Source organism: Schistocerca nitens, chromosome 3 (genome assembly GCF_023898315.1).
Source record: "Schistocerca nitens isolate TAMUIC-IGC-003100 chromosome 3, iqSchNite1.1, whole genome shotgun sequence".
Taxonomy (NCBI): domain Eukaryota; kingdom Metazoa; phylum Arthropoda; class Insecta; order Orthoptera; family Acrididae; genus Schistocerca; species Schistocerca nitens.
The window spans coordinates 91,849,967-91,877,047 of record NC_064616.1 but is presented as its reverse complement, the minus strand read 5'-3'; the positions used below and the strand labels follow the sequence as shown (position 1 = coordinate 91,877,047).

Sequence of the window (27,081 nt, the reverse complement as noted above, 5' to 3'; positions counted from 1 at the left end):
TGACATAGGCCACAGAATCCAGTTTTTTAGCCTGAAACACCTATGTCATGTGCTAAGAATAAAACACATTACCAGGAAAACGATGTATCTTATCTACATCTGTGATACATAAGCACATGCACGTGTAAAATGGGTGGAAAGCATTAAAATTATATTTAAAAATTGGACACTCAAGAATACGTCAGTTAATTGCATAAACAGTTTATATATATATAAATGGCAGAGGAAAAGTCACACTACCTTGTTGGCAGAGGTGGTTTTGGTGGTGGACTAGTATCATTCAATATGGACTCTGAGCTCTGTGAATGTGGTACAGAACTTATTCCATGCCTGTCTGTGACAGAAGTAGATGTCTGCTCTAATATCTGTCGCTCTCTTGGAGTAAGAGGAATATCAGGCAATGAGCTACGCTGTGGAAAGTCAGTTCCTCCCAAACCATAATTTGATGCTCGATCCAACAGAGGCCCACGATGAGTTATATGATTAGTTGTAGCTTTTGTACTGCTTTCTCTATGGGCTATCTGATCCTGGGCTAGTGTTACCAAGTGCTGAAATGATGAGGAAATGTAATTAAAAATTGGAGGGGCCAATTAAAAATAGTGTGCCATACAGTGCAAAGAAGCTAAAATGTTTGTGTTCACATTTTTATCTACTGTCATATACAAACATAATAAACTTTATCACTCATTTTCTATAGGTGATATAGTAGTTTTTGGGATGCATAAACAAGGGATTGCTGTCTTTAAAGCATTGAAATGGCTTAGCAAATGGGACAGGAGAGAGATTCTGATACTTAAAAATCTTTATTTGTTCAATTGTACAATTAAATTCCAACACACACTAAACTTTTCCATGAAATTATTATGCTTTCCGGGATGGAAATTGTTTTTTTTTTTTTTTTTCGTTTTTATTATGTTCTGATAATGTAAGCTAAAGGTACTGAAACAAAAATATTTAAAGAAATTATCATTAACTTCCCTCTAATGTTGCCTCTAATAATTTCCACATTAGTATTACGAAATACATTTGGAGACAAAACAGCATGCAGTTTTGTCAGTAATCAAGCAGTCAGCATCAGGACTTGTTAAAAATTCAAATGTGTAACAACAAATATTGTAATGTTTGCTTGTCACCAAGCGTATATGAACTAATCTTCATTGCCTAATCTACAAAAAATCTCATTTACTTAACTACTAAATGTTAATTAGGTGAAAAGCTGGTAGTTTATCTGTGTGAGTATACAAACTACTGAGCTTCAAAAAGCAAAAATATATGTTAGATTAAGGGGGGAAAAAATGATATGTTGAGATGGCACAGTGCAGGAACATTGTTTTGGAATTACCTGGACTGCTTCTTCAACAAGATGGATAACTTCATTCACATTTTCTTTATTTAAAGCTTTCTCTCCTTGTAGCAGAACATCATCACAGAGTTTAATTAGTTTGGCAAGACTTTGATATACTTGGTTTGTTGCAGAAACCAAAGCTGAACTGCAAAAGTTGTTCAGTCAGTCTTAAGTGTAAATCCATATATCATGACAGATTATGTGAGAATGCAAAACAAACAACAGATATACATACCTTTGTTCATTGAGGACGTACATTTTGAGCATACTATGGATGGTTGTTACAGTCTCTAATACCACAGTCCCATTTCCCGGCAGAACTTCAAGCTTGTTTTTGCCAACAACATCACGAAAATGTTTCAAAGCATACTGAACCTTAAATATAAATAAAGGAAACTGGTATTTGAACACAGATATTAAAACATTCACTACCAGTTACAAACAACGTTAATGCACAGAAAACCAGATTCTGTTAAGAGACTCTGAAAAGTAGTGTCTTATCAAATGAGAGGTCTGTTCAAAAATTTCTGGAACTTCGTCCACAAAATTGTTCTATGCTTAGCTTTTACTTATTGTGCATGGTATCTGGAAGCAGTCTTGGTACGCCTCTTGCTGCAACATGTGAAGCACCATCTGTGAATTTTATTTTATTTCGTCTATTGTTCTTTCGAAGGGGTTTTCAACTTTGGAAATATAAAACACATTCACAGGCGCCACACCCAGTGAGTACAGAGGATGAGCCAGCACAATGATTTCATTTTTTGTGCAATAGTCACGCACCAACAGCGCTGAATGTGCAGGTGTGTTATCATGATGAAAAAGCCATGAATTGTCTTTCCGAATTTCAGGCCATTTCCTTCTCATATTTTCTCTCAGGAATTGCAAAATGTCCGATAATACTATCGATTAACAGTTTGTCCCTGTGGCACGAGTTCATGATAAACTAATCCTTCAAAGTCAAAGAACACTATCAGCATGCCTTTACATTTGGCCTGACCTAACAAGCTGCCTTTTTTTTTTGTCTTGGAGAACTTTTCCCGACCCATTGTGAAGATTGAACCTTGGTTTCAAATTCGTAACTGTAGACCCACACCTCATTACGAGTTATGATTCTCTTAAGGAACATCTTGTTCTCATTTGCTTGATGAAAAATCTCTTCACAGGTTGTGAGACAAAGGTCATTCTGATCTTGCCTCATGCACTATGGGACGAACATGGTGGCAACACGATGCATTCCAAGATGCTGTGTTAGAATTTCGTAACATGATCCTAACTGAAATGTTACATTACCAGAGAATGAAAGTTGCCACTCACCATATAGCAGAGATGCTGAGTCACGATAGGCACAATAAAAAGATTCACACAATCATAGCTTTCGGCCATTAAGGCCTTTGTCAGAGGTAAACATACGCGCGCGCAGTAACCCCCCCCCCCCACACACACACACACGAGCTGAAACTACACTGCAAGCAGCAGGACCAGTGAAAGATGGGAGTGGTGACTGGGTGGGGGTAAGAAGGAGGCTGGGGCGCGGAGGGGGAGGGATAGTATGGTGGGAGTGGTGGACAGTGAAGTGTTGCATTTTAGACGGAGGGCAGGAGAGAAGGTGCAAAGGGGGGAGGGGGTAAGTAGTGGAAAGAAGAGAAATAAAAATAAATTAAAAAGACTGGGTGTGGTGGTGAAATGACGGCTGTGTAGTGCTGGAATGGGAACAGGGAGGGGCCTGGATGGTTGAGGACAGTGACTACCGAAGGTTGAGGCCAGGAGGGTTACGGGAACATAGGATGTATTGCAGGGAAAGTTCCCACCTGCACAATTCAGAAGAGCTGGTGTTGGTAGGAAGGATCCATACGGCACAGGCTGTGAAGCAGTCATTGAGATGAGGGGTATCATGTTTGGCAGCGTGTTCAGCAACAGGGTGGTCCAATTGTTTTTTTGCCACAATTTGCCGGTGGCCATTCATGCGGACATACACCTTGTTGGTTGTCATGCCTACACAGAATGCAGCACAGTGGTTGCAGCTTAGCTTGTAAATCACATGACTGGTTTCACAGGTAGCCCTGCCTTTGATGGGATAGGTGATGTTAGTGACTGGACTGGAGTAGGTGGTGGTAGTAGTAGGATGTATAGGACAGGTCTTGCATCTAGGTCTACTACAGGGGCATGAATCGTGAGGAAAGAGATTGGGAGCAGGGGTTGTGTAAGGATGGACAAGTAAATTGCGTAGGTTCAGTGGACGGCGGAATACCACGGTATGGGGGGTGGGAAGGATAGTGGGTAGGACATTTCTCATTTCAGGGCACAACGAGAGGTAATCGAAACCCTGGCGGAGAATGTAGTTCACTTGCTCCAGTCCCGGATGGTACTGAGTTACAAGGGGAAACTCCTCCGTAGCCGGACTGTGGGACTTTGGGAGGTGGTGGGAGACTGGAAAGATAAGGCCCAAAGTCCCACAGTTCTGCCACAGAGGAGCTTCCCCTCTTAACTCAGTACCATCCAGGACTGGAGCAACCGAATTACATTCTCTGCCAGGGTTTCGATTACCTCTCGCCGTGCCCTGAAATGAGAAATGTCCTACCCACTATCCTTCCCACCCCTCCTACCATGGTATCCCACCGTCCACCGAACCTACACAATATACTCATCCATCCTTACACAACCCCTGCTCCCAATCCCTTACCTCATGGCTGATACCCCTGTAATAGACCTAGATGCAAGACCTGTCCCATACGTCCGGTCACTATCATCATCTATCCCATCAAAGGCAGGGCTACATGTGAAACCAGTCATGTGATTTACAAGCTAAGCTGCAACCACTGTGCTGCATTCTATGTAAGCATGACAACCAACAAGCTGTCTGTGCGCATGAACGGCCACCGACAAACTGTGGCCAAAATACAAGTGGACCACCCTGTTGCTGAACACGCTGCCAAACATGATACCCCTCATCTCAATGACTGCTTCACAGCCTGTGCCCTATGGATCCTTCCCACCAACACCATCTTTTCTGAATTGCACAGATGGGAACTTTCCCTGCAATATATCCTACGTTCCCGTAACCCTCCTGGCCTCAACCTTCGATAGTCACTGTCCTCACCCATCCAGCCCCCTCCCTGTTCCCATTCCAGCACTACACAGCCGTCATTTCACCACCACACACAGTCTTTTAATTTCTTTTTATTTTTATTTCTTTCCTTTCCACTACTTACCCCCCTCCGCACCTTCTCTCCTGCCCTCCATCTAAACTGCAACACTTTACTGTCCGCCACTCCAACCATACTATCCCTCCCCCTACCTGCCCCAGCCTCCTCCTCACCCACCCAGCCGCCACTCCCATCATCATACACTGGTGCTGCTGCTCGCAGTGTAGTTTCAGCTCTCTGAGACTGCAGACGTGTGTGCAAGTTGCGTTTGTGTGAGTGTGTGTCTGCGTGTGTGTATGTGTGTCTACTGCTGACAAAGGCCTTAATGGCCAAAAGCTATGATTGTGTGAAACTTTTTATTGTGCCTATCGCGACTCAGCATCTCCGTTATAAGGTGAATGGCTACTTTCCTTCTCTGGTATTGTTACATTCCATCCTGTTTGAAATTGTTTGAAATATTACATTCTTCTGCAATCTCTCGGACAGTCAGTCTTCGATTGGCATGCACAATTTTGTTCTCATCTTTGACTTCCATACAGCCATTTTTTAACTGTGTGAACCATCTGTAACACTGAACACAACTTAAACACTCATCACTGTAGGCTTCCTGCATCATTTGGTGTGTCTCTGTAAAGGTCTTCTTGAGTTTCCACAAAATTTAATGCATACGCATTGCTCCCCTAATTCTGCCATCTCGAAATTTGCTAACTGTGTGACACAATGTTCTACTCAATACAGCACTGTACAATAACTAATGGACATACTGTGGTGTCACTGCCAGACACCACACTTGCTAGGTGGTAGCTTAAATCGGCCGCGGTCCATTAGTACATGTCGGACCCGCGTGTCGCCACTGTGTGATCGCAGACCGAGCGCCACCACACGGCAGGTCTCGAGAGACGTACGAAAACTCGCCCCAGTTGTACGACGACGTTGCTAGCGACTATACGGACGAAGCCATTTCCCTCATTTGCCGAGAGACAGTTAGAATAGCCTTCAGCTAAGTTAATGGCTACGACTTAGCAAGGCGCCATTAGCCTTAAATAGCTTGTATATAAAGAGTCACTTGTATCGCCACAATCTCCAGATGTCTCATCAAGAACGATGTATACAAGGATGTATTAAAAGTTAAGTATATTCCAAAGATACGTATTTTCTTTATCACATTCATTAAGTCTCCTGTTTCAGACCTCACTCCATCCTTCGTGAGTTAGCGCGTGCATCTTGGCCGCCTCTTTCAATTAGTGTGCGTAGTGTTGGCAAGTCTGCCGACACTACACATACAACACTGAAACTTCTGGCAGTTACAAATTAAACATTAGTATGTGCAGGGATGCCAACCACATTTCACTTCAACACACCACTGGCACGAAATTACGAATGTTCCTGAATGTTTTGAACAGACCTCGTAAAAACACATAGTGTGAATATTTAGAAATATTAGAAGTTGTGAGTAGCTTGGATTCATTTTCTGTTTTCTTTGGAGCTTTACACACTCTAACAAACATATTTATAAAAATTAAAACTAAACCCATGTAGAATAAAATGTTCTCGGGCTTCCAGCCATGCCAAATGATTAAATTGCCATTAACTTTTGAGCAAGTATTCCTTGGCCACTGCCGAATAGGATGACTGCTGGTGGACTGCTGCTGGTACACCCTTATAAGCTCAATGCACATAAGGGAGAAACAGCCACACATTCGAAGTGTCAGAAATCATTTCAGTAAATACAAGGCGACATCACACTGATAATTGCGCAGTTTTAGTAGATTGGAAGACATTCAATGTGGACTTAGGCAGTAGAAAGGAGGCAGGGTTTCCTTCTTTTGTTTATGAATACATTAAGAAACACAACATCTCACTTGTAAGTTCATGGCTGTGGAGGGGTGCGTTTGTGATATGTTTATATACTGAACCCTTTTAGACCTGTTTTTTCTGAAGGAAGGAAAATTTTTCTTTATGCTCCAATGTTCTTAAGTGATTTTTTAATGATTTTAGATGCAAGGTTAATACACATATATGTACCCGTTTTCAAAATTTCACTACTTTTTATGGACTGAAATGATTAGTTTTGAAGTATTCACTGCTGTAATAAATAAACTGATCATTCAACAATTACCATGCAAAATAACAATAATAATAGTCACATTCAGTTACACAGTGGAATATAACTAACAAAGCACTTCTGTGTATTCTGATGGCCACAAGTTGCTGTGTACTGCTACATTCACTTGTTGATATTTTTATAGTTATGACCAACAGGTGGCAGCAGTTGTGCATGTTGAAATGATTGACCACTCACAAAAGTGTACATGAGGTTTCCATTGAGCAAAAATATTTCTGTTGCAGCTAATACACAGCAAACATTAATGTACACAATTGTAGCCAGAGGGTCTGTAAGAGTTAAGAGAAGATGAAAATATCACAAATTTGAAGTCATCTGGCTTTCTTCTTAATCTTATAATGGTACTACTTGTGATATGTGTTTCATATTTCACACTGTTTCTTCACTTCTTTAATAATAATTCCACATCCAAGCCAGTTGCATTCATAGTAGGTTGACAGCAGCTATTGCTAGGGTTGAAAATGTGTGCACTGGACAACATACTCCGCAAGCCACCATACGGTGCATGGTGGGGGGGGGGGGGGTACCTTGTACCACTACTAGTCATTTTCTTTCTTGTTCCACTCACAAAAAGAGTGAAGAAAAAATGACTGTCCATACACCTCCATATGAACCCTAATTTCTCATACCTTATCTTTGTGATCCTTATGCAAAACATACGTTGGCTGGTGTAGAATTGTCCCGCAGTCAGTTTCAAATGCCAGTTCTCTATATTTTCTCAACAGTGTTCTTCAGAAAGAACATTGTCTTCTCTCCAGGGATTCCCATTTGAGTTCCTGAAACACCTTCGTAATACTTATATGTTGTTCGAACCTGCCGGTAACATATCTAGCAGCCTGTGCTGAATTGCTTTGATGTCTTTTTTCAATTCAACCTGGTGTGCATCCCAAACACTCAAGCAGTACTCAGGAATAGGTCACAATAGCGTCCTATATGTGGCCTCTTTTATAGATGAGCCACACTTTCCCAAAATTCTCCCAAAAAATCAAAGTTGACCATTCGCCTTCCCTACCACAATCCTTACAGGCTCATTCCACTTCATACTGCTCTTTAATGTTACACCCAAGTATTTAAAGGACATTACTGTGTCAAGGAGGACACTACTAATACTGTATCTGAGCTTTACAGATTTGTTTTTCCCATTCATTGCATTAACTTACATTTACCTACATTTGGAGCTAGCTGCCATTCATGACACTAACTACAACTTTTGTCTAAGTCATCTTGTGTCCTCCTACAGTCGCTAAACTTTGACAACTTCCTGTACACTATAGCATCATCAGCAAACAACTGCAAATTGCTGCCCACCCTTTCCACCAGGTAATTTATCTATACAGAAGATAATAGTTGTCCTATCACACTTCCCTGGGGTACTCCTGATGATACCCTTTGTCTCTGATGAACACTCGGCATCAAGGACAACACACTGAGTTCTATTACTTAAGAACTCTTTAAGCCACTCACATATCTGGGAACCTATTCCACATGTATGTACCTTTGTTAACAGTCTGCAGTGGGGCACCATGTCATATTCTTTTTGTGAACCAAGAAAACACTCCCACACAATGATTGTTGAGATCGCTACAAAGTAGCAGTGGCTGGCAAGCATAATTCTCTTACTGCATGGAAGTCAAAGATGAGAACAAAATTGTGCATGCCAATCGAAGACTGACTGTCCGAGAGATTGCAGAAGAATGTAATATTTCAAACAATTTCAAACAGGATGGAATGTAACAATACCAGAGAAGGAAAGTAGCCATTCACCTTATAACGGAGATGCTGAGTCGCGATAGGCACAATAAAAAGTTTCACACAATCATAGCTTTTGGCCATTAAGGCCTTTGTCAGCAGTAGACACACATACACACACGCAGACACACACTCACACAAACGCAACTTGCACACACGTCTGCAGTCTCAGAGAGCTGAAACTACACTGCGAGCAGCAGCACCAGTGTATGATGATGGGAGTGGCGGCTGGGTGGGTGAGGAGGAGGCTGGGGCAGGTAGGGGGAGGGATAGTATGGTTGGAGTGGCGGACAGTAAAGTGTTGCAGTTTAGATGGAGGGCAGGAGAGAAGGTGCGGAGGGGGGTAAGTAGTGGAAAGGAAAGAAATAAAAATAAAAAGAAATTAAAAGACTGTGTGTGGTGGTGAAATGACGGCTGTGTAGTGCTGGAATGGGAACAGGGAGGGGGCTGGATGGGTGAGGACAGTGACTATCGAAGGTTGAGGCCAGGAGGGTTACGGGAACGTAGGATATATTGCAGGGAAAGTTCCCATCTGTGCAATTCAGAAAAGATGGTGTTGGTGGGAAGGATCCATAGGGCACAGGCTGTGAAGCAGTCATTGAGATGAGGGGTATCATGTTTGGCAGCGTGTTCAGCAACAGGGTGGTCCACTTGTATTTTGGCCACAGTTTGTCGGTGGCCGTTCATGCGCACAGACAGCTTGTTGGTTGTCATGCTTACATAGAATGCAGCACAGTGGTTGCAGCTTAGCTTGTAAATCACATGACTGGTTTCACAGGTAGCCCTGCCTTTGATGGGATAGATGATGATAGTGACCGGACGTATGGGACAGGTCTTGCATCTAGGTCTATTACAGGGGTATCAGCCATGAGGTAAGGGATTGGGAGCAGGGGTTGTGTAAGGATGGATGAGTAATTTCGAGAGTGCACTTTCCGAGAAGAGTCAGAAGACATATTACTTCCTCCCACATACATCTCGCATAATCACCACCATGAGAAAATTAAAGAAATTACAGCCAATACAGATGCTTACTGACAATCATTCTTCCCACACTTCATTCGCGAGTGGAACAGGGTGGAAGGGATCAGTTAGTGGTACCAGAAGTAACCTCCACCACACACTATTAGATGGCTTGCAGAGTATGACGTAGATAACAGAAAGGTGACAGAGGCCAGCATACAAGCCCAGGGTACAAGAAAGAAGGAATAGCTCTGTGACCCAGAAATGGAACAATGGACTGAGTTGGGCACAGGAGTGCTAAAGAAGCATCAGTGGATCTTGGTGTAAATATGAGACGTGTTCAGATCTGTAAGCAGTAGGATGTTACTACAACCTGCTTCATGAATGATGGCAGTTTGTGCAGGTCAAGGCACCGACAGGAATTGCAGTGTTGCTGGTTCCAGGCGATAGTTGTGGTATGCACGTAGAGGAGTTCTGCACTTGAAGAAAGTGTGTATCCATGAAGTTATGTCTTTTGTTTGCTTATGTAGAATTTGTCACTCACCACCATCGTCAGGCATAATGACTTGCAACAAATGGAATAAAAATTCCCTAAGTAACTCGCTATGATCATGTTTACTTTTTGCAATGGCTGTGAGGTTCATAGCAGACTGCTCAATACACTACTGAATGCTCACTGGCTGTCAGAGAGAGTGTGTTGTCAGGTGTGCAGGATGAGCCTAAATTTTACCAACATTGTTCATGATTCCAACCACAGACCAGACAAAATTGCTGGTCTAGTGCAGATCATACAGAGAAATTCCTATATTAATAAAGTACCTGTTTGAGTGTATCTCATATTACCATGAAGAGAAACTTCAGGTAGTGAGTCAATATAATATACTATTTACATGTGCTCTGAATGTCAGCAATCAAAACATTAACTAGAGTATTTTTATGTTTTATTAGGAGTATAGTAAACAGGGCAGTCAAATAAAAATGAGACAGACAGAAAAAAGTACGTAAGCTGTTTATTATGTAATAAGATCAACATTGTTGTTAAGAAGGACAGTGTTTTTATTGTGATGGATTCATTTTCAGTAGAATGCCATCTTCAGACCATCTGTGAACGTTACATAATATTTTCTTTTATTATAATGTTGGTTATCATATTTTCAGATAAACAAATTTTGTACTTGCATCCATATACCGTCAGTGGTTGCTGTCACTCTGTATCCTGTTACAACATAGTGTAGATTTAGGACTCTTACATTATAAACTGTTTTGCGACAGTGACCACTGATGGAATATGGGTGTAACAACAAAATTTGTATGTCTGAAAATGTGATAACTAACATTATAATAAATAGCTTTCGCACATGGTCTGAAGGTGGCAATCTTGCCGAAATGGATCCATCACAATAAAAACACTAACCTACTTAAAAGCAATCTGACTTTTATTATATAATGTCTCTAAGAGATCCCCCTCAGGAGACATCGACTTAATGAAACACTGTCCCTATACGTGAGGGGGTTTTTGTGTTCCAATGAAGTGGAGGGCTATATCAGCAGTAGTTCAACTGCCGGCAGGCCTCCCAAGCTTGTCAGGTCTCCACAGAGGATCCAGAGAAAGTATGTCTCACAACATCCTGCCTAGTAACCTGTCCTTTCCTTTTCCTCTCTGTGACTGTGTGGCAGCAGGCACAGTACCCTTATGTGGGCAGCAGAAGATCCTCAGTAACCAAGATGCCGGTGATGCACATAGGCTTCACTATGGAGGGATGGATAGCATTCCACAGTCAAAGTGAAGACAAGCTATCAAAGGGGTAAGGCCCTGTATGGGTCATGAGGTGGCAGCCCCACCAGAACACTCGGAGCCAGGAAGGGGGGGGGGGGAGGGGGAGGAGGCTGTGGGCTGATAACCCACACCACAAAAAATTCAAATCACAGAAACTAAAATGAGAAATAGCCAGATGGATCTTAAGGATATGACCTTAGGCCTGAAAAGGAAAACCCTTATTGGATTTTGGAATGTAAGAACACAAGAGAGAGGCAGGAAGGTTAAGTCAGGTTGAAAAATAGATGGAGAACTGTAGACTGGAGCAGCCAGAATCTGGAGTAGTTCAATCACAAAATGGTGGAGTGCTGCTGTATGTGGGACACACAGGTGAAGATACAATGCACAGGAATAGTGTAGGGCTCGTACTATCTAAAAACTGCAAAAGAAGGTTACTGGTGAGGAAATTAGTATCAGAAAAGATAATAACTGCATTCTCTAGAACAAATGTGCAAAATATCACAGTAATTCAATGCTATGCACATACTGAATTAAGAGATACATTTTATACAGAGCTAAATGGAATCCTTGGACAAACTAATTGTAGAGATATAAAAATTTTAATGGAAGACTTGAACACAAAAGTCGGTTCATAAAATGAAGGGTGTGAACACATCATGAGTGTTAACAGCACTGGCAATAGAAATGCAAATGGTGAACTGCTGATAGATATGAGCACTAAGCATGACTTTAGTCACTGAAGGCACACTGTTTCCACATCACAACTGCCATAAGATAATGTGGTTCTTGTCAGATCATGTTACTGAAACTCAAACATATCACATAGCTGTAAGCCATAAGTTTTGACACTCTCTGTTGAATATCAGAAACAAGAGAGGGGTGGATGCTGGAAGTGACCACCACTTAGTTTTGGATGAGTTCAGATTGAAGATACTGGCAAGTAGAACCAAACTCAATCACAGGAGCAAGAAAATAGATGTGGTAAGGTTAAATGACCAATAGCAAAAAATGATCTGCCCCTGAACTACAAAATGTCCTCTTTGACAAAAACTTTATACAGAAAGGAATTGAAATTGGTTGGCAGAAACAAAGACAGTCATTTAGATGTAGGAAAGAACATATTAGAATTTAAGACACATAAAAGGAATGAATGGATCACTAATGAAATTAGCTGCAAAAAAGAACAAAGGAGTGAAAATGAGGATGAGGCGAGATAAATGGAAATGGATAAATGAACAGGCACACATAGCAAAAAGAGGCAGAAAGACAGGGAAATATAAAGGAGCTGATAATATCACCAAATGTCTCTCAAAGAAGAACTTTAGATGTGAAGGACCAGTTTAGAGTAAGGATGGGGTGACAATTACAAACCATCAGACACAAGTACAGAGATAGGAATCACATTTCAAAGAACTGTTGAATTGCAAAGACAACCAAATCTGCAGTGTCCCACAATGGTTGAAATTAGGACTGCTTTGAGATGCCTAAAAAAGGCAAAGGCTCCAGGTCTAGACAACATATTGAAAGTACTGTTAATATGCTCCACACCCCACTGAAGCATATTTGGCTAAAAGAGAAATCCCCAAAAGGAATGGAAATACATTGCTGTCAGTGCCTGGTAAGGTCCTCACTGGAATTATTTTAAATAGGATTAAAGACTCAGTTGAAAATCGATTGGTAAAAAACAGGCTGGTTTTTGTGCACAACGTAGTTGTGTTTACCTTATTAGTACTCTTATGATCATATTAGCGCAAAGCAAAGAAGTCCACGTAACCCCGTACCTGGCAGTCATTGATTTTGAAAAGGCCTTCGATTCTGTGATACATCAAGTGCCGTGGCATGTGTTGCAGAAGTATGGTATACCACAGAAGATTATAAATATCATCAGAGATCTGTATGTTGTCTACAAATGTTGTGTGCTCCTCAATGGAAATCTCACAGATCCAATAGAGGTAACGACTGGAGTCCACCAGTGTTGTCTTTTGTCACCAATGCTCTTCTTACTTCTCCTTGACTCAGATATGAGACGAGTCATATTGGGCAGGAGATGAGGAACCCAATGGGAGGAGATCCACGAACATCTGGAGGATTTGGATTTCACAGATGACATAGTTTTAGTAGCTAAAAGGCTCGCAGATATGAAAGCTAAACTAAATTTACTGAAAAAAGAAGCAGAGATTGCTGGGCTCAAAATAAATATAGGAAAAACAGAGAAAATGAGAATAAATTCTGGGAACACCGAAGTGCTGCTGCTTGGACGGGAGCAGCAAGTGGAGATCAATTTGTTCCTGTATCTGGGTAGTGTGGTGACAGAAGACGGTGGAGCTGGGGAAAAGATGTGAAAAGCCACATAAAGAAGGCATATGCTGGCTTCGTACAACTGTATTCAATATGGAGAGACAGAAACATCACATACAAAACTAAAATGTGAAAGCTGTTGTTCTGTATGGCAGTTATGGAGTTGGAAAGCAAATAAAAGGATAACATCACAGTTATACAGTTTCATAAATAAACATCTCAGGGCATCTATTGCAGAATGAACATCTGGCGACCAGAAAAAATAAGTAATGAGGATCTCTGGAGAAAAACAAACCAGACACCTATAGAAAAACAGATATGTGAGAGAAAGTGGAGATGGCTGAGGCACACATTGAGGAAGCCAGATGGAGTAATCAAACAGAAGGCATTGGAATGGAATCCCCAAGGAACAAGGAATAGAGGCAGGCCTAGAACTACACGGAAGAGGATGGTGGAGGGGGAAGCTCAAGGAGAGCTGGGAAGACTTGGGCAAAATTGAGGAAAATGGCCAAAGATAGAGATGGATGGTGAGTTCTCCTGGATGCCCTATATCCCCATAAGGGGGCCAAAGGATTTAAGTCAATTAAGTCTCTAAGATATATTTTCAGCACTGCGGGCCCATTGGATTATAAACTGTTTATTATTTCAAATGTAATCAGCAGAACTGTTAATACATTTATCTGACTGTAAGACAAGACGGCCAATGTCTATATGGGTAAATGTTTGCCTACGGAACCACGACTGTACCCAGGTGAGCACATTTTTGTCCGAAGCAAATCGACTGCCATAAATCTCTTGCTTCAGGGACCCAAAAATATGGAAATCGCATGGTGAATGTATGGAGATCGTGTAGGGCCTTCCCAGTAAAACTTCTGCAGCATACTCAAAACATGAAATTACAATTAAATAAATATAATGAAATTAATACCCTTAGCTGCATACAGGCATTGATATACATCAATGGGGACAGTTGAAAATCTATGCCCCGACCAGGACTCGAACCCGGGATTTCCTGTTTACATAGAGACGCTCTATCCATCTGAACCACCGAGGACACAGAGGATAGTGCGACTGCAGGGACTTATGTCTGGCACGCCTCCCATGAGACCCACATTCCCAACTTATTGACCTGCACTATATTCATAGTGCCCCTGCCCATTACACTCACTACTCGCGGCTTTACCAATTCCCGTAAGAGTTCGAGCACTGTTTGTGCATTCACACAGAAGATGGTCAAATGGTTGGTGAGCCTTAACTATATATATGAAGATGGTATCTGTTCTTTCGGACATTCTACTGTGCGAATGGACAAACAGTGCCTGAACTCTTACGGGAATTGGTAAAGCCGTGAGTAATGAGTGTAATGAGCAGGGGCACTACGAATATAGTGCGGGACAATAAGTTGGGAATGTGGGTCTCACGGGAGGTGTGGCAGAGATAAGTCCCTGGACTTGCACGATCCTCTGTGTCCTCAGTGGCTCAGATGGATAGAGCATCTGCCATGTAAGCAGGAGATCCCGGGTTCGAGTCCACGTGGGGGTGCACATTTTCAACTGTCCCCGTTGACATATATCAATGCCTGTATGAAGCTAAGGGTATTCATTTCATTGTATTGATTTAATTGTAATTTCATTCTAACGAGCTGCACGGTCACCGACGGTATCGGTTCTTTCGGACATGTCCGAAAGAACAGATACGATCTTCATGTATATACTCAAAACAACCTTGGCACCATATGGCCTGGGGAAAGAGCTGCTCTTGTAAGCTCACACAGCCAACGTAATCCCCTTACAACAACAATGCCAATAGCTTTCAGTTTGTCTTAATGAACTGTACAAAGTATTTCTGTTACTAAGCACAGACTGCATAAATACCACATACTACTGGAAAAGGTAATCTCTAATTTTTACTAATTTCTGTAATAAAAAGGCGGAAGTTGTTTCATGTACTGTCTTTTTCAGACATACTTCACAGTTAATCAAATGTATTTGGCTCACATAACTCAATGTGCTTCTAACCTGTCTAACATGAAGATCGAGGTCTCGAGCAGGGTTCTTGTCACTAGAATCTACCAGGTCGACACTAGGTGTTGCTGTTGCAGTTTTATGGGATGATCTTGACTTAGGTGAATGTGGTGATCCAGAACGTTGAGATCCAGATCCAGCCCCACCACTCCCACCACCACTGCCTGGGGAACGCATCTGTGACAAGATTTCCAGGAAGTCTTCCTTGAATGAACGTGCTCGACGTGCCAGCTTACCCCCACGGGGTTTGCTGCTGTTGCTGTCTGCTTCTGCAAAAAATTGCAATGTTGTTTAGAAATTATTCACACAGGGAGAATTAAAGTCATATAATAAATAAGAAGTACTTTACAAAACTGAAATCTTGATTATAAAGATGTACACTGCCTGACAAAAGAAGTGAGGGACACAGTGGGATGTCTTAAATATAACTACGTACACAATTAAAGCTGCATTTCTATGTGGCAGGTATAATGGACACCACATCGCGTAAGTGTTGTTTATGTTTAGTGTTGTTGCAAGGCCTGAGAGTGTATATAATGAGCGTAAACAGCATCTGATGTTGCGTGATCACTGTGAAGGACACAGAGCTGCCACAGAATCGTGTGAGGCCATGTTATCAACAGCTGACAAGAGTCTGAAAGGGGCTTCATTGTGGGTCTCCATTTAGTCAGCTGGTCAAATTGTGCAATATCCAAATGTGTAGAGCATTTATATGACACAGTGGCCTGAAGGTGGATTGCACGGGAATGTGAGGGCAGGCACACTCTTCGTCAGGGTTCTGGTTGACCACATCTGACAACCACAAAGGAGGGTCACAATATTGTGTACCAGGCGGTTCACAATCCCTTCATATCTGTACCCTACATCTGAGAACAAGTAATGAACTCCCTGCAACATTCTCTACCATTTGTCAGAGATGAACAACTGCCGGAATAGGCAGTTACCATCCCTCATGTATGCTGCCGATAATACCACAATACAAACAGCTGTAACTGGAATGGTGCTGTGACTGGAAAACAGAGACTGCCAGTCAGTGTCATCACATCATGTTCAGTGACAAATGGCGGGTATTCCATTATCCCAGATGACTATCTTTGGCAGTATGGTGGCGACTTGGGAAGAGGAACCTGCCTTTAAATGTTTTGGAGAGGCATAGAAGTGTTACTCTTGGCATCATTTAGAGTAGGGAGCCATCATGTACGACTTAAGGTCACAGATGGTTGTGATTGATATAACTCAGATGGCACAATGGTATGTCACAGATACCTGTCACAAACATCCTGCATACTTGCACGTTACTTCTAATATGATAGTATTGTGGTGCCATTTTTCAACATGACAGTGCTCATCCACACATGGCACATCTCTCTACTGACTGTCTGTGTAATGCTGATGTATTCCTTTGGACAATAAGATCCTCAGATCTCTCCCCGGTAGGGCATTTGTGGGACCAGCTCGGACAACTCCATCCCAGTGTCAGTATTGAGGATATCGAGGACCAGTTACAACACCTGTGGGCCAGCCTGCCTCAGAAGAGGCTACAATGGCTTTATTACGCCCTTTTGAACAGAATTACTGCCTGGATCTAGGATACACCTCCTCCTCCCCATCTTGCTATCCGTCTCCTCCTCTTTCCTTTTTCTCTCTATCTCCACGTCTCCCCTCCTCACTTTCTGTCCAATTCCCTTCTCCCTATGACAGTTCCTGTCCTCCCACTTCTCTCTCCACATTACCACTCCCACCTCAATAGGAGGTTGCAGGTTCTTACCCCACAATATTTCTTTCCAGATAGAAAGTAACATATGTACTAAGTCGGTCCACAGGTTTAGGGGCAGATTTTTACCCATGACTTTGCCCATGTATGCACCTCACATATACTTTACACTTTTCACTCATGTTTGTAAACATACTTCACTTGTATCTCCAGTGAGTTTCACCTGCAGTTCCAGTTTCATGAGTTAAATGTTTATGAGGTCATATCTCCTGAATTGTGTGTAGTAAAATTATACAATTTTGCATGTACATTCAGTAATATAAATGTATACTGCCTTCAAAATGTGTTGTAAATAGAATTAGTACTACAGAAGTAAAACATCAAAGTTCGTACCTGGCGAAGCAGTTTTACCGCATGCACAATGGAAATGTAGTAAAGGATAAACTTTTTTCACTTCATTATTCTGTGAGGTGTCAGTGAGAAAAAGTCATACAAAGGTTTGAAATTATGTGAAAAGTTGGTTGGAAGTCACTACGTGCTCTCATTCTCAAATACTGAATGATAGTCTGGCTATTTGCACATTGTGAACTATGCTTGTTTTTCACCTCCCGTCTCACACCTTTGAGAGGTAGGTGGTTCTTTCCAGCCAGTAAGTGATGTGTGTACCAAGTATGGTTGAAATTGATCCAGTGGTTTCAGAGGAGATGTGGAATGAACAAACAAACAAACAAACAAACAAAAATACGTACATACGTACACTTTGAAACTTCCTGGCAGATTGAATCTGTGTGCCGGACCGAGACTTGAACTCGGGACCTTTGCCAGCTTACAAAATTATTAGAATGGTATCCTCTACATGATCCAACATCACACACGAATGATGTAAACATGCCCAAGAGGAATATTCCTACCAAAGCGACACTGATTATTTATTATTTAATGATAAGATCGACAGGAAGCCTAGCATTGGCAACAGCATATCAAGCTTCTCGTCTGACGTATTTGTCATACAGAAAGTATCTTTTTAAATGGCACAAGTATTCTTGTTGCAAACACTGTTTATTACAAGATGTACATTAATGACACTTTACTTTTCCTAAGCAACACAAAAATCAGCTTAACGAACATCGTACAATATTCAGTTTGCTTCACGAATACGAAGTTCACAATAGAGCACGAAACATATCAGCAAAAGTTTTTCTATACTCAGGGAATGAGTGTAGGGGACCTGATGCAGGTATCCCACATCGTCACTCGTGGAAAGGTCCTAGTGGAGGTGTTTAGCCATTGCCTTCCACTGACCTGGTATGAAATATCAAGTGTGTAAAGGCATCATTTGGATGAATGTGATGAGTACATGTACAGTGTAGTGCTGAGCTTGAGGAGTGGAGTGGGGGAGGGAGAGAGCTGGGGGAGGGAGAGAGCGGGCGGGAGAGTGGGGGGGGAGACAGAGCGGGGGGGGAGACAGAGCGGGGGGGAGACAGAGCGGGGGGGAGACAGAGCAGGGGGGGAGACAGAGCGGGGGGGAGACAGAGCGGGGGGGAGACAGAGCGGGGGGGCGGAGACAGAGCGGGGGGGCGGTGCGAAGGGGGGGCGGAGCGGTGGGGGGGCGGAGCGGTGGGGGGGACGGAGCGGTGGGGGGGGACGGAGCGGTGGGGGGGGACGGAGCGGTGGGGGGGGACGGAGCGGTGGGGGGGGACGGAGCGGTGGGGGGGGACGGAGCGGTGGGGGGGGACGGAGCGGTGGGGGGGGACGGAGCGGTGGGGGGGGACAGAGCGGTGGGGGGGGGCGGAGCGGTGGGGGGGGGCGGAGCGGTGGGGGGGGGGACAGAGCGGTGGGGGGGGGGACAGAGCGGTTGGGGGGGGGGACAGAGCGGTGGGGGGGGGACAGAGCGGTGGGGGGGGGGACAGAGCGGTGGGGGGGGGACAGAGCGGTGGGGGGGGGATAGAGCGGTGGGGGGGGGGACAGAGCGGTGGGGGGGGCCAGAGCGGTGGGGGGGGACAGAGCGGTGGGGGGGGCAGAGCGGTGGGGGGGGTCAGAGCGGTGGGGGGTCAGAGCGGTGGGGGGGTCAGAGCGGTGGGGGGGGTCAGAGCGGTGGGGGGGGACAGAGCGGTGGGGGGGGACAGAGCGGTGGGGGGGGACAGAGCGGTGGGGGGGGACAGAGCGGTGGGGGGGACAGAGCGGTGGGGGGGACAGAGCGGTGGGGGGGGGACAGAGCGGTGGGGGGGGACAGAGCGGTGGGGGGGACAGAGCGGTGGGGGGGACAGAGCGGTGGGGGGGACAGAGCGGTGGGGGGGGGGACAGAGCGGTGGGGGGGGCAGAGCGGTGGGGGGGGGGAGAGCGGTGGGGGGGGACTGAGCGGTGGGGGGGGGACAGAGCGGTGGGGGGGGGACAGAGCGGTGGGGGGGACAGAGCGGTGGGGGGGACAGAGCGGTGGGGGGGACAGAGCGGGGGGGCAGAGAGAGTGGGGGAGACAGAGAGAGAGAGAGAGTGGGGGAGACAGAGAGAGTGGGGGGGAGGGGGAGAGAGAGAGAGGGGGGGGAGAGAGGGAGAGGGAGAGAGAGAGAGGAGAGAGAGAGAGAGAGAGAGAGAGAGAGAGAGAGGGAGGGAGGGAGGGAGGGAGAGAGAGAGAGAGAGAGAGAGAGAGGGAGAGGGAGAGGGGAAAGGGGGGGGAGAGAGAGAGAGAGAGAGAGAGAGAGAGAGAGAGAGAGAGAGAGAGAGAGAGAGAGAGTGGGGAGAGGGGGGGGGGAGAGAGAGAGAGAGAGAGAGAGAGAGAGAGTGAGAGAGAGAGAGAGAGAGAGAGAGAGTGGGGAGAGAGAGAGAGAGAGAGTGGGGGAGGAGGAGAGAGAGAGAGTGGGGAGAGTGAGAGAGAGAGAGTGGGGAGAGGGAGAGAGAGAGAGAGAGAGAGAGAGAGAGAGAGAGAGAGAGAGAGAGGAGGGGAGAGAGTGGGGAGAGGGAGAGAGAGAGAGTGGGGAGAGGGAGAGGGAGAGAGAGAGTGGGGAGAGGGAGAGAGAGAGAGTGGGGAGAGGGAGAGAGAGAGAGTGGGAAGAGAGAGAGAGAGAGAGAGAGAGAGAGTGGAGAGAGAGAGAGTGGAGAGAGAGAGAGAGAGAGAGAGAGAGAGAGAGTGTGGAGAGTGGAGTGGAGTGGAGTGGTGGGGTGGGGAGGGGAGGGTGAAATCCAGTGCTGGCACATAGCCTACTCCTCTTGAATAGTACCAAGGTGGCCACTGCTCTTAGTCTCCCCATCTGATGGATGGGCCACCATCAACAGTATCACATGTCCTCACTCCATGAGGCACGGTGGAGAGGTTGAGAAATTAAGTCACTACATTGGTGCGAAAGCTGGTGATCATGCCACCATCTCTCCTCTCCTCTCCTGGTCTGACCAAATACTGGCAGCAAAAATTTTCCATCTCCAGGATTCGAAGCATCTTACCTATGTGTCGAGTGCCACTGCACGGCCACAGGCATGCATTAGCAACCTTGGCTGCAGAGGTGTGTAGGAGACAGATAATTCAGTTAACTTCTCACTCTTCACAATTAGCAATTAATTATAAAAGACAGAATTTCCACATATCAATTTCACAGTATATAACTTATCACACCACCCAAGCATACACAAATAGGCTGCATTCAGTACATATTTTCTGAAATACTCATATTACCATTGAACATAAGATACACACAGCAGACATCATCATCATCATCATCATCATCATCATCATCATCATCATCATCAAAGAAATTGCAGTGAACAATGAGTATTTAGCAAAATCAACTGACAGAATGTCCAGCAGAATAAAGGTCAATGTCAGTAACAAAAGCTACAGAATTTTGCATGAGAAACCCAACTGGTAATATTTACACTGTAATAGCCAGTTCTAGCTGCCCTGTCTTTCAATTTTAGCACGATATTCAGATACATATGTAAAATGTTATGACAACAACACTAACAGGCGCAACTATTTTTAATAAGCTTTGAAAGCCAAAAAATATATTGCAATAAAAAAAACTAGACTTCAGTATCTCGGTTTGCACACGAGCAAAGGTGATTAAACAAACATACAACAAAGTTATGTGTCCCTTTACAAGTTAGTTTCATGAATTTGTATAATTGTAATGATGTGGAACAAGTTATTTTACATTCATATGTAATCACGGCTACATGCAGACTATTTTCAAATGAAAATTAGTAATTCTTACCCATCACCTTTTACAGATTATATGAATAAATATTCTATTACAGGATAGAAGGAGTTGTGAAGGTGAAACACTTTCAGTTTGGTTTCAAATTTTACTTTGCTGCAAGTCTGACATTTCATACCGTTGTGTAGGTGATCAAAAATTCTGGTGGCAGCATTGTGCACTCTTTTTTTTGGGCTAAAATCAACCTTAATGTGCAATAAAAATGTTATTTTTTCTGGTACTGTAATTATGTACATCATCTTGTCTTTTGAAGTGTAGTGAGTTATTTAGATCAAACATCACTAGGGAATTTTGTGGATAATTCTTCCACGGACCACGGCCTTATAACCCGGAATAATTATCAACAACAGTACCATCCGGTCGTGAAAGCCTTCATTGTATGATCACTAGGGAATACATATTCCACAAAGCAATGGTCAAAATGGCTAACTCATTAAACGTACTCTAACAACACATATTTGAGGAATAACAACGTTCCTTTTTTAAATACAAGTTACCCAAAACCCAGGGACCTCCACAGACTGGAGGGGAGGGGGCAGGGCAGTTGCCCTTAGTCAGAACTCATTTACGTTATGAATAAGAAAAAGGACCTGTAACTGTAGAGCCCAGATTTTAATGCTCTAAAATATCCTGACAATTAACACTAAATTGTTCTGAAAATATCAATAAAATGACGAAAAATGACATAAAATGTATATAAAGGGACATAAAATCTAGAGTAATGAAAAACTTTGTAGGAGGTTGGAACTCAAACTACAAAAAATGTACGATTAATTTAAAACTGTCACGTTTTTCTTTAAGAAATACCATTCTTTGAAAATGTACAGAAAGCGTCGTACAGCAACCCTAGAATCACTGCAGTGTACGGTGGCCGCCAAGCCGACGTTCTCGAAAGTGAGGGAATGTCTGCTGTCAGACAACACGTGCTTATAATTAAAAATCTTTCAACACCTGCTGAAACACCTGGAGCACATACTCTGGCATTTTCCTTTAGTTCAAAGAAGACTATAAAAAAAATCAACACACAAATACTAATATTTGACAAATGAAAATTGCGTTTGGTGCAATATCTGTACTTTTGTTTCAGTACCCGTACCTAGTACAAGTTAACAACAGGAAGTGAGACGACAATGATGATAAGCAGATGAACCATCAGCTTACACTGGTGTGTAAAACTGACAGACAAAAATAACTTTTGCACGACATGTCACTAGCGAGTAACGTAGCTCGAAGAAACTCTGACTGTACGTAGACAGAACTGCTTAAGTATGGTACGGCAGGGAAATGAAAAAAATACACAATGAGACAAACAGAAATGACACTTATCCAAAGACAATAATTACACTGAAGTCATGACGATTCATTAGAGTCCTGTGTGCATTACAAAAGGTGGGACACGGTTATTAATAGGGCGTGCGCTCATCACGGAGGGCAATGCATGTTCTGCAACATGCTCCTACGCTGCCCACAAGGTCGATAAGGAGTTCTCGTTACGGAGCAGTCCATTCCATCAACAGTGCATTTGACAACTGGCGGGTCGTGATCGGTGCATGTGGATGTGCTGCTCCCCAAACGTGCTCGACGGGATTTGAACAGGCAGGCCAGTCCATTCTTCGAATGTGCTCTCGTTCCATGAGCTCCTGCACATGTACTGTTCAATGGAATCACACACTGTCATCTACAATAATGAAGCACAGGGCCAATGCACTGTTAAGAACAGTGTCCCCCTGTTTTGTAGTGCACGGGCACCATCACGAATTGTGGTGACTTCAGTTTAATTACCTTCGTTCAGTAAGAGTGTAATTTCTGTTAGTTTCATTGTGTATTTCTTTCAGTTATCTTCTTACTATACTGTAGCAGTTGTTGTTATGTAAGGTTTCAGTTTCTTCGAGCTAGGTTAGTCGGTAGTGACATCACCCGAAAGTTACTTTCCTCCTTAAGTTTCGTGCACCAGTTTATTTTCAATGTACGAATATAGTCTTGAGCAACATTGTGGCGTTTTTTCTACAGGTACGTGCACTGTGCATTCTAGCCAGCATTAAAAGAATGGAGTGTTATGTCATAAATGGATGTTAAACATAAAATGATAGTTTACAATTTAGGTGACTGGAGCCCATCAACACATAAAATATTGCTTCTAAACATACACGCACTCGTCGAATCACGGTGTGTCGCACCCTGTCAAATCCTCCCTGTCAGGTTCTAATGGTTTCACAGGTTTCCACGACACGTCAATGAAGAGATTACGCGTCTGGATGGGCTGACGCCCTAAGACCATTCCTTTAAGGTGCCACCAGAGATGATAATTCGAAGGGCTGAGATATGCAGAATGTGCAGTTCACGAAATGGTCCATATGTCACGGTAAATACCGGCCAACGCACGTCGAGCACTGAGACTGAAATGTACTGGAGCTCCATGGTGCATAAACCACATGTTTCTTCTTATTTGCAGATCACACCTTTCTGTATGTTTTGGAGGGTTTTCTGAATAAAGTTCGTGTAGACAGGCCCTGTAGGAAATACTGGGTGAAAGTATGGCCCTACCAGACAGTCATGTACGATTCCAGCTCACACGGATGCTCACGTCTACCCTGTACTGTGGCTTGAGGACTGCAGTCGGTCCTTATGTGTCGGTTGTGGAAATTTGTTGTGCCATCTCTTAACAAACGTTGCCTCCTCTGTAAACAAAACTGAGTAGACAAATAACGGACTGGCAGTTTGTGCAACAAACCATCGGCAAAAGTTCTCCCGTAATGGGCGATCGGCACGCATAAGGTTTTGTACACGTTGATGATGATAGGGATACACGAGCTGCTCGTGAAGTATCCTCAATGCTGAACTTCGGAGCTGTCGAACGTGCTCTCCCTAGTCCGGTGTACGAACAACACGTGGTCTTCCTCATCAATAGTCTGTGGTGCTACGGGTGTGCCTCGGCAACTCGACGATAAACAGTGCCAAAGGTTAGATGAATCAGGTGTCTTCGGTCTGATACAGCCGCGTAGCCTCGTGTCCGTTAGGCTGCGGTCGTAGTGGCTCCGATATCGGTGGATTCCGCCGACGGCCGATCTTTTCAAATTAGTACGCCAATATGTGCGCGGACACACTATAACGGATCTTATCTCCCGAAAGTGCAGGCTTCGGAACAATCCGTGAAATTCAAATCAGTTTGTTTTCTTCGGTCAAATCGACCGACGTTCTCGCACACGAAATATGGAGCGTGAGAAACTGATAAGTTTAGTCCAACAAAGAATGAGTTTCTGGCATCCAGAGGCTGAAAATATCATAATCGGCTTACAGTTCGGAAATATGGACTGAAATCACAACTTCATTCGAAACCTCAAATAGGCAAAATCTTTATTCGAACTTGTAGACATAGATTATAACATCAAAAAATAATTTGTTCAAGTGAAAAGGATGGTGTGTCTTATATGCTTATAGCTATTGTACTGGATCTTTTTTGTGGAACGGTGTCATTAGTTATCTACAAATTACGATTACTGCTTACTGGCATTTTATGCCAATAGGGTAGTGATTCTTGTAATATGAAGTGGTTTGCAAATGTGGTGTACGGTATGTACAAGGTGTACAACTTTGCTTCCGCCGTTTGCAGATAGGTGGCGACAACGGTAAGTAGGGGTCGAAAGAAACAGATCGCAGACATCAGGCAGTTAGCTTGGACCTCGGTTAATATAACCTCATTCAAACATTAGTCTATTTGTGTCTGCATCATATAGTTGTTCGTGATTGAAAATGTCAGTTTACGAGCCTAATTCTCGTCATTTGCGGGAGGTGTTACTGTTTTGTTTCAATATGAAGAAAACAGCGGCAGACTCTCATCGAATGCTCTCATGTATGTATGGTAAGGACGCTATTAGCGAAAGAACGTGTCGTGAGTGGTTTCAACGCTTCAAGAAGGGTGACTTTAACGTCGTAGACAGGCGTAGTGGTGGAAGAGAGAATGTTTTAGAAGATGCAGAATTGGAGACATTGCTGAGTGAAGACTCGCGTCAAACTCAAAAAGAATTGCACGATTAGTTGGAATAAAAGAGCAAGCCATTCCCAAACGTATCAAGGCTATGGGTGTGATTCAGAAAGAAGGAACTTAGGTCCCGTGTGAGCTGAAACCAAGATACCTTGAACGGCGTTTGTGAACAGTTGCTTCAGAGGCAAAAGCGGAAGGGATTTCTGCATCGCATTGTGACCGGGGACGAAAAATGGGTTCATTACGATAACCCTAAACGCAAAAAATCATAGGGATATCCCGGCCATGCTTCCACGTCGACGGCCAAACCGAATATTCACGGCTCCAAGATCATGCTCTGCATTTGGTGGGACCAGCTCGGCGTCGTGTACTATGATGTGTTAAAACCAAGTGAAACAATTACAGGTGCTCGTTATCGAACGCATTTAATGCGTTTGAGCAAAGCATTAAAAGACAAACGGCTGCAATACAGCGAGAGGCACGATAAAGTGATTTTGCAGCACGACAACCGCTCGACCCCACGTTCCAAAAGAGGTCAAAACGTACTTGAAAACGTTAAAATGGGAAGTCCTACCCCACCCGCCGTATTCTCCAGACATTGCTCCCTCTGACTATCACTTGTTTAGATCAATGGCGCATGGCCACATGAAGAAGTCACAAATTGTATCGATTCGTGGATCGCTTCAAAAGATGAACAATTTTTTTGACGCATGATTCGTACACTGCCCGAAAGATGGGAGAAAGTAGTGGCCAGCGATGGAAAATACTTTGAATGATACATGTGTAACCAACTTGTTTCATTAAAGCCTCAAATGTTGGGGAAAAACGGCGGAAGCAAAGTTGTACACCTTGTATTTCCACTTTTAAGAGATTCAGGCTTTCAGAGTGTCTTATGCTACACTTGACGCTTGTCTTGGACTCGTGTGCTAAATGACAACTATCGAAGATTAACTGACGTACGTCTACAAAACTTGAAATAAATACGGCGAAACAGTGTGTTTATAACTTGCTTCTCATGTGTGAAATCTTGTGGGACTTAATTGCTAAGGTCATCAGTCCCTAAGCTTACACACTACTTAACCTAAATTATCCTAAGGACAAACAGACACACCCATGCCCGAGGGAGGACTCGAACCTCCGCCGGGACCAGCCGCACAGTCCATGACAGCAGCGCCTAAGACCGCTCGGCTAATCCCGCGCGGCGCTTCTCGGTCACCACGAATTATCTCGAGTATGTGACAGAATGTTCTTCCCGTCATCTCATATATTCGTAAAACTTGTCTGGCTATTTCGATAACTGAGGACAGAGTGTACAGTACTAGCCACGTTCTTTACGAGACAGGAAAGCACAGTCACATGCATTCGGCGTCTCCTTAATAGCAGAAGCCGCTGTGCAGCAATCGTATCCAAGCACAGAGGCGTTGTGGTATTCACCCCACCCCAAGACCCACTTCATACGTAACCACCTTGAGCCTAACAAAAACTGACGAAGCAGATGGGCCGCACTACGACCACGCTGCCGGCCGATGTTACCGGACGACGTCTGGTGACAGTGTCTGACGACCGTTGCCGGTGCCACTGCGAACATAGCCTTACCATTCCCGCGCCGTACATAAATAATCATGTTGCCTGTTCACGAAATGAATATTCTCCTATGTTTGAAGGAAGCACTTTCAGTTAACTCGCTACTAAATACATGTGCACAATGGACACGTTGGTGGAATCAGACGAATGACGAATGTAAACAAGACTCCCTGGC

At 43.9% G+C, this 27,081-nt stretch overlaps 1 protein-coding gene across 6 annotated transcripts in view; it reads right to left on the bottom strand.

Moving 5' to 3' along the window:
- LOC126248069 (guanine nucleotide-releasing factor 2) overlaps positions 1 to 27,081 on the bottom strand; it is a 463,467-nt gene that overhangs the window by 157,887 nt on the left and 278,499 nt on the right. For all 6 annotated transcript variants that reach the window (XM_049948716.1, XM_049948717.1, XM_049948714.1 and 3 more), the window contains 4 exons: positions 15,416 to 15,690; positions 1,581 to 1,720; positions 1,343 to 1,490; positions 241 to 548 (listed from right to left, as the gene is read on the bottom strand). In XM_049948716.1, the coding sequence (XP_049804673.1) occupies positions 241 to 548; positions 1,343 to 1,490; positions 1,581 to 1,720; positions 15,416 to 15,690 (871 nt within the window). The remainder of the gene's footprint in view (positions 1 to 240; positions 549 to 1,342; positions 1,491 to 1,580; positions 1,721 to 15,415; positions 15,691 to 27,081) is intronic.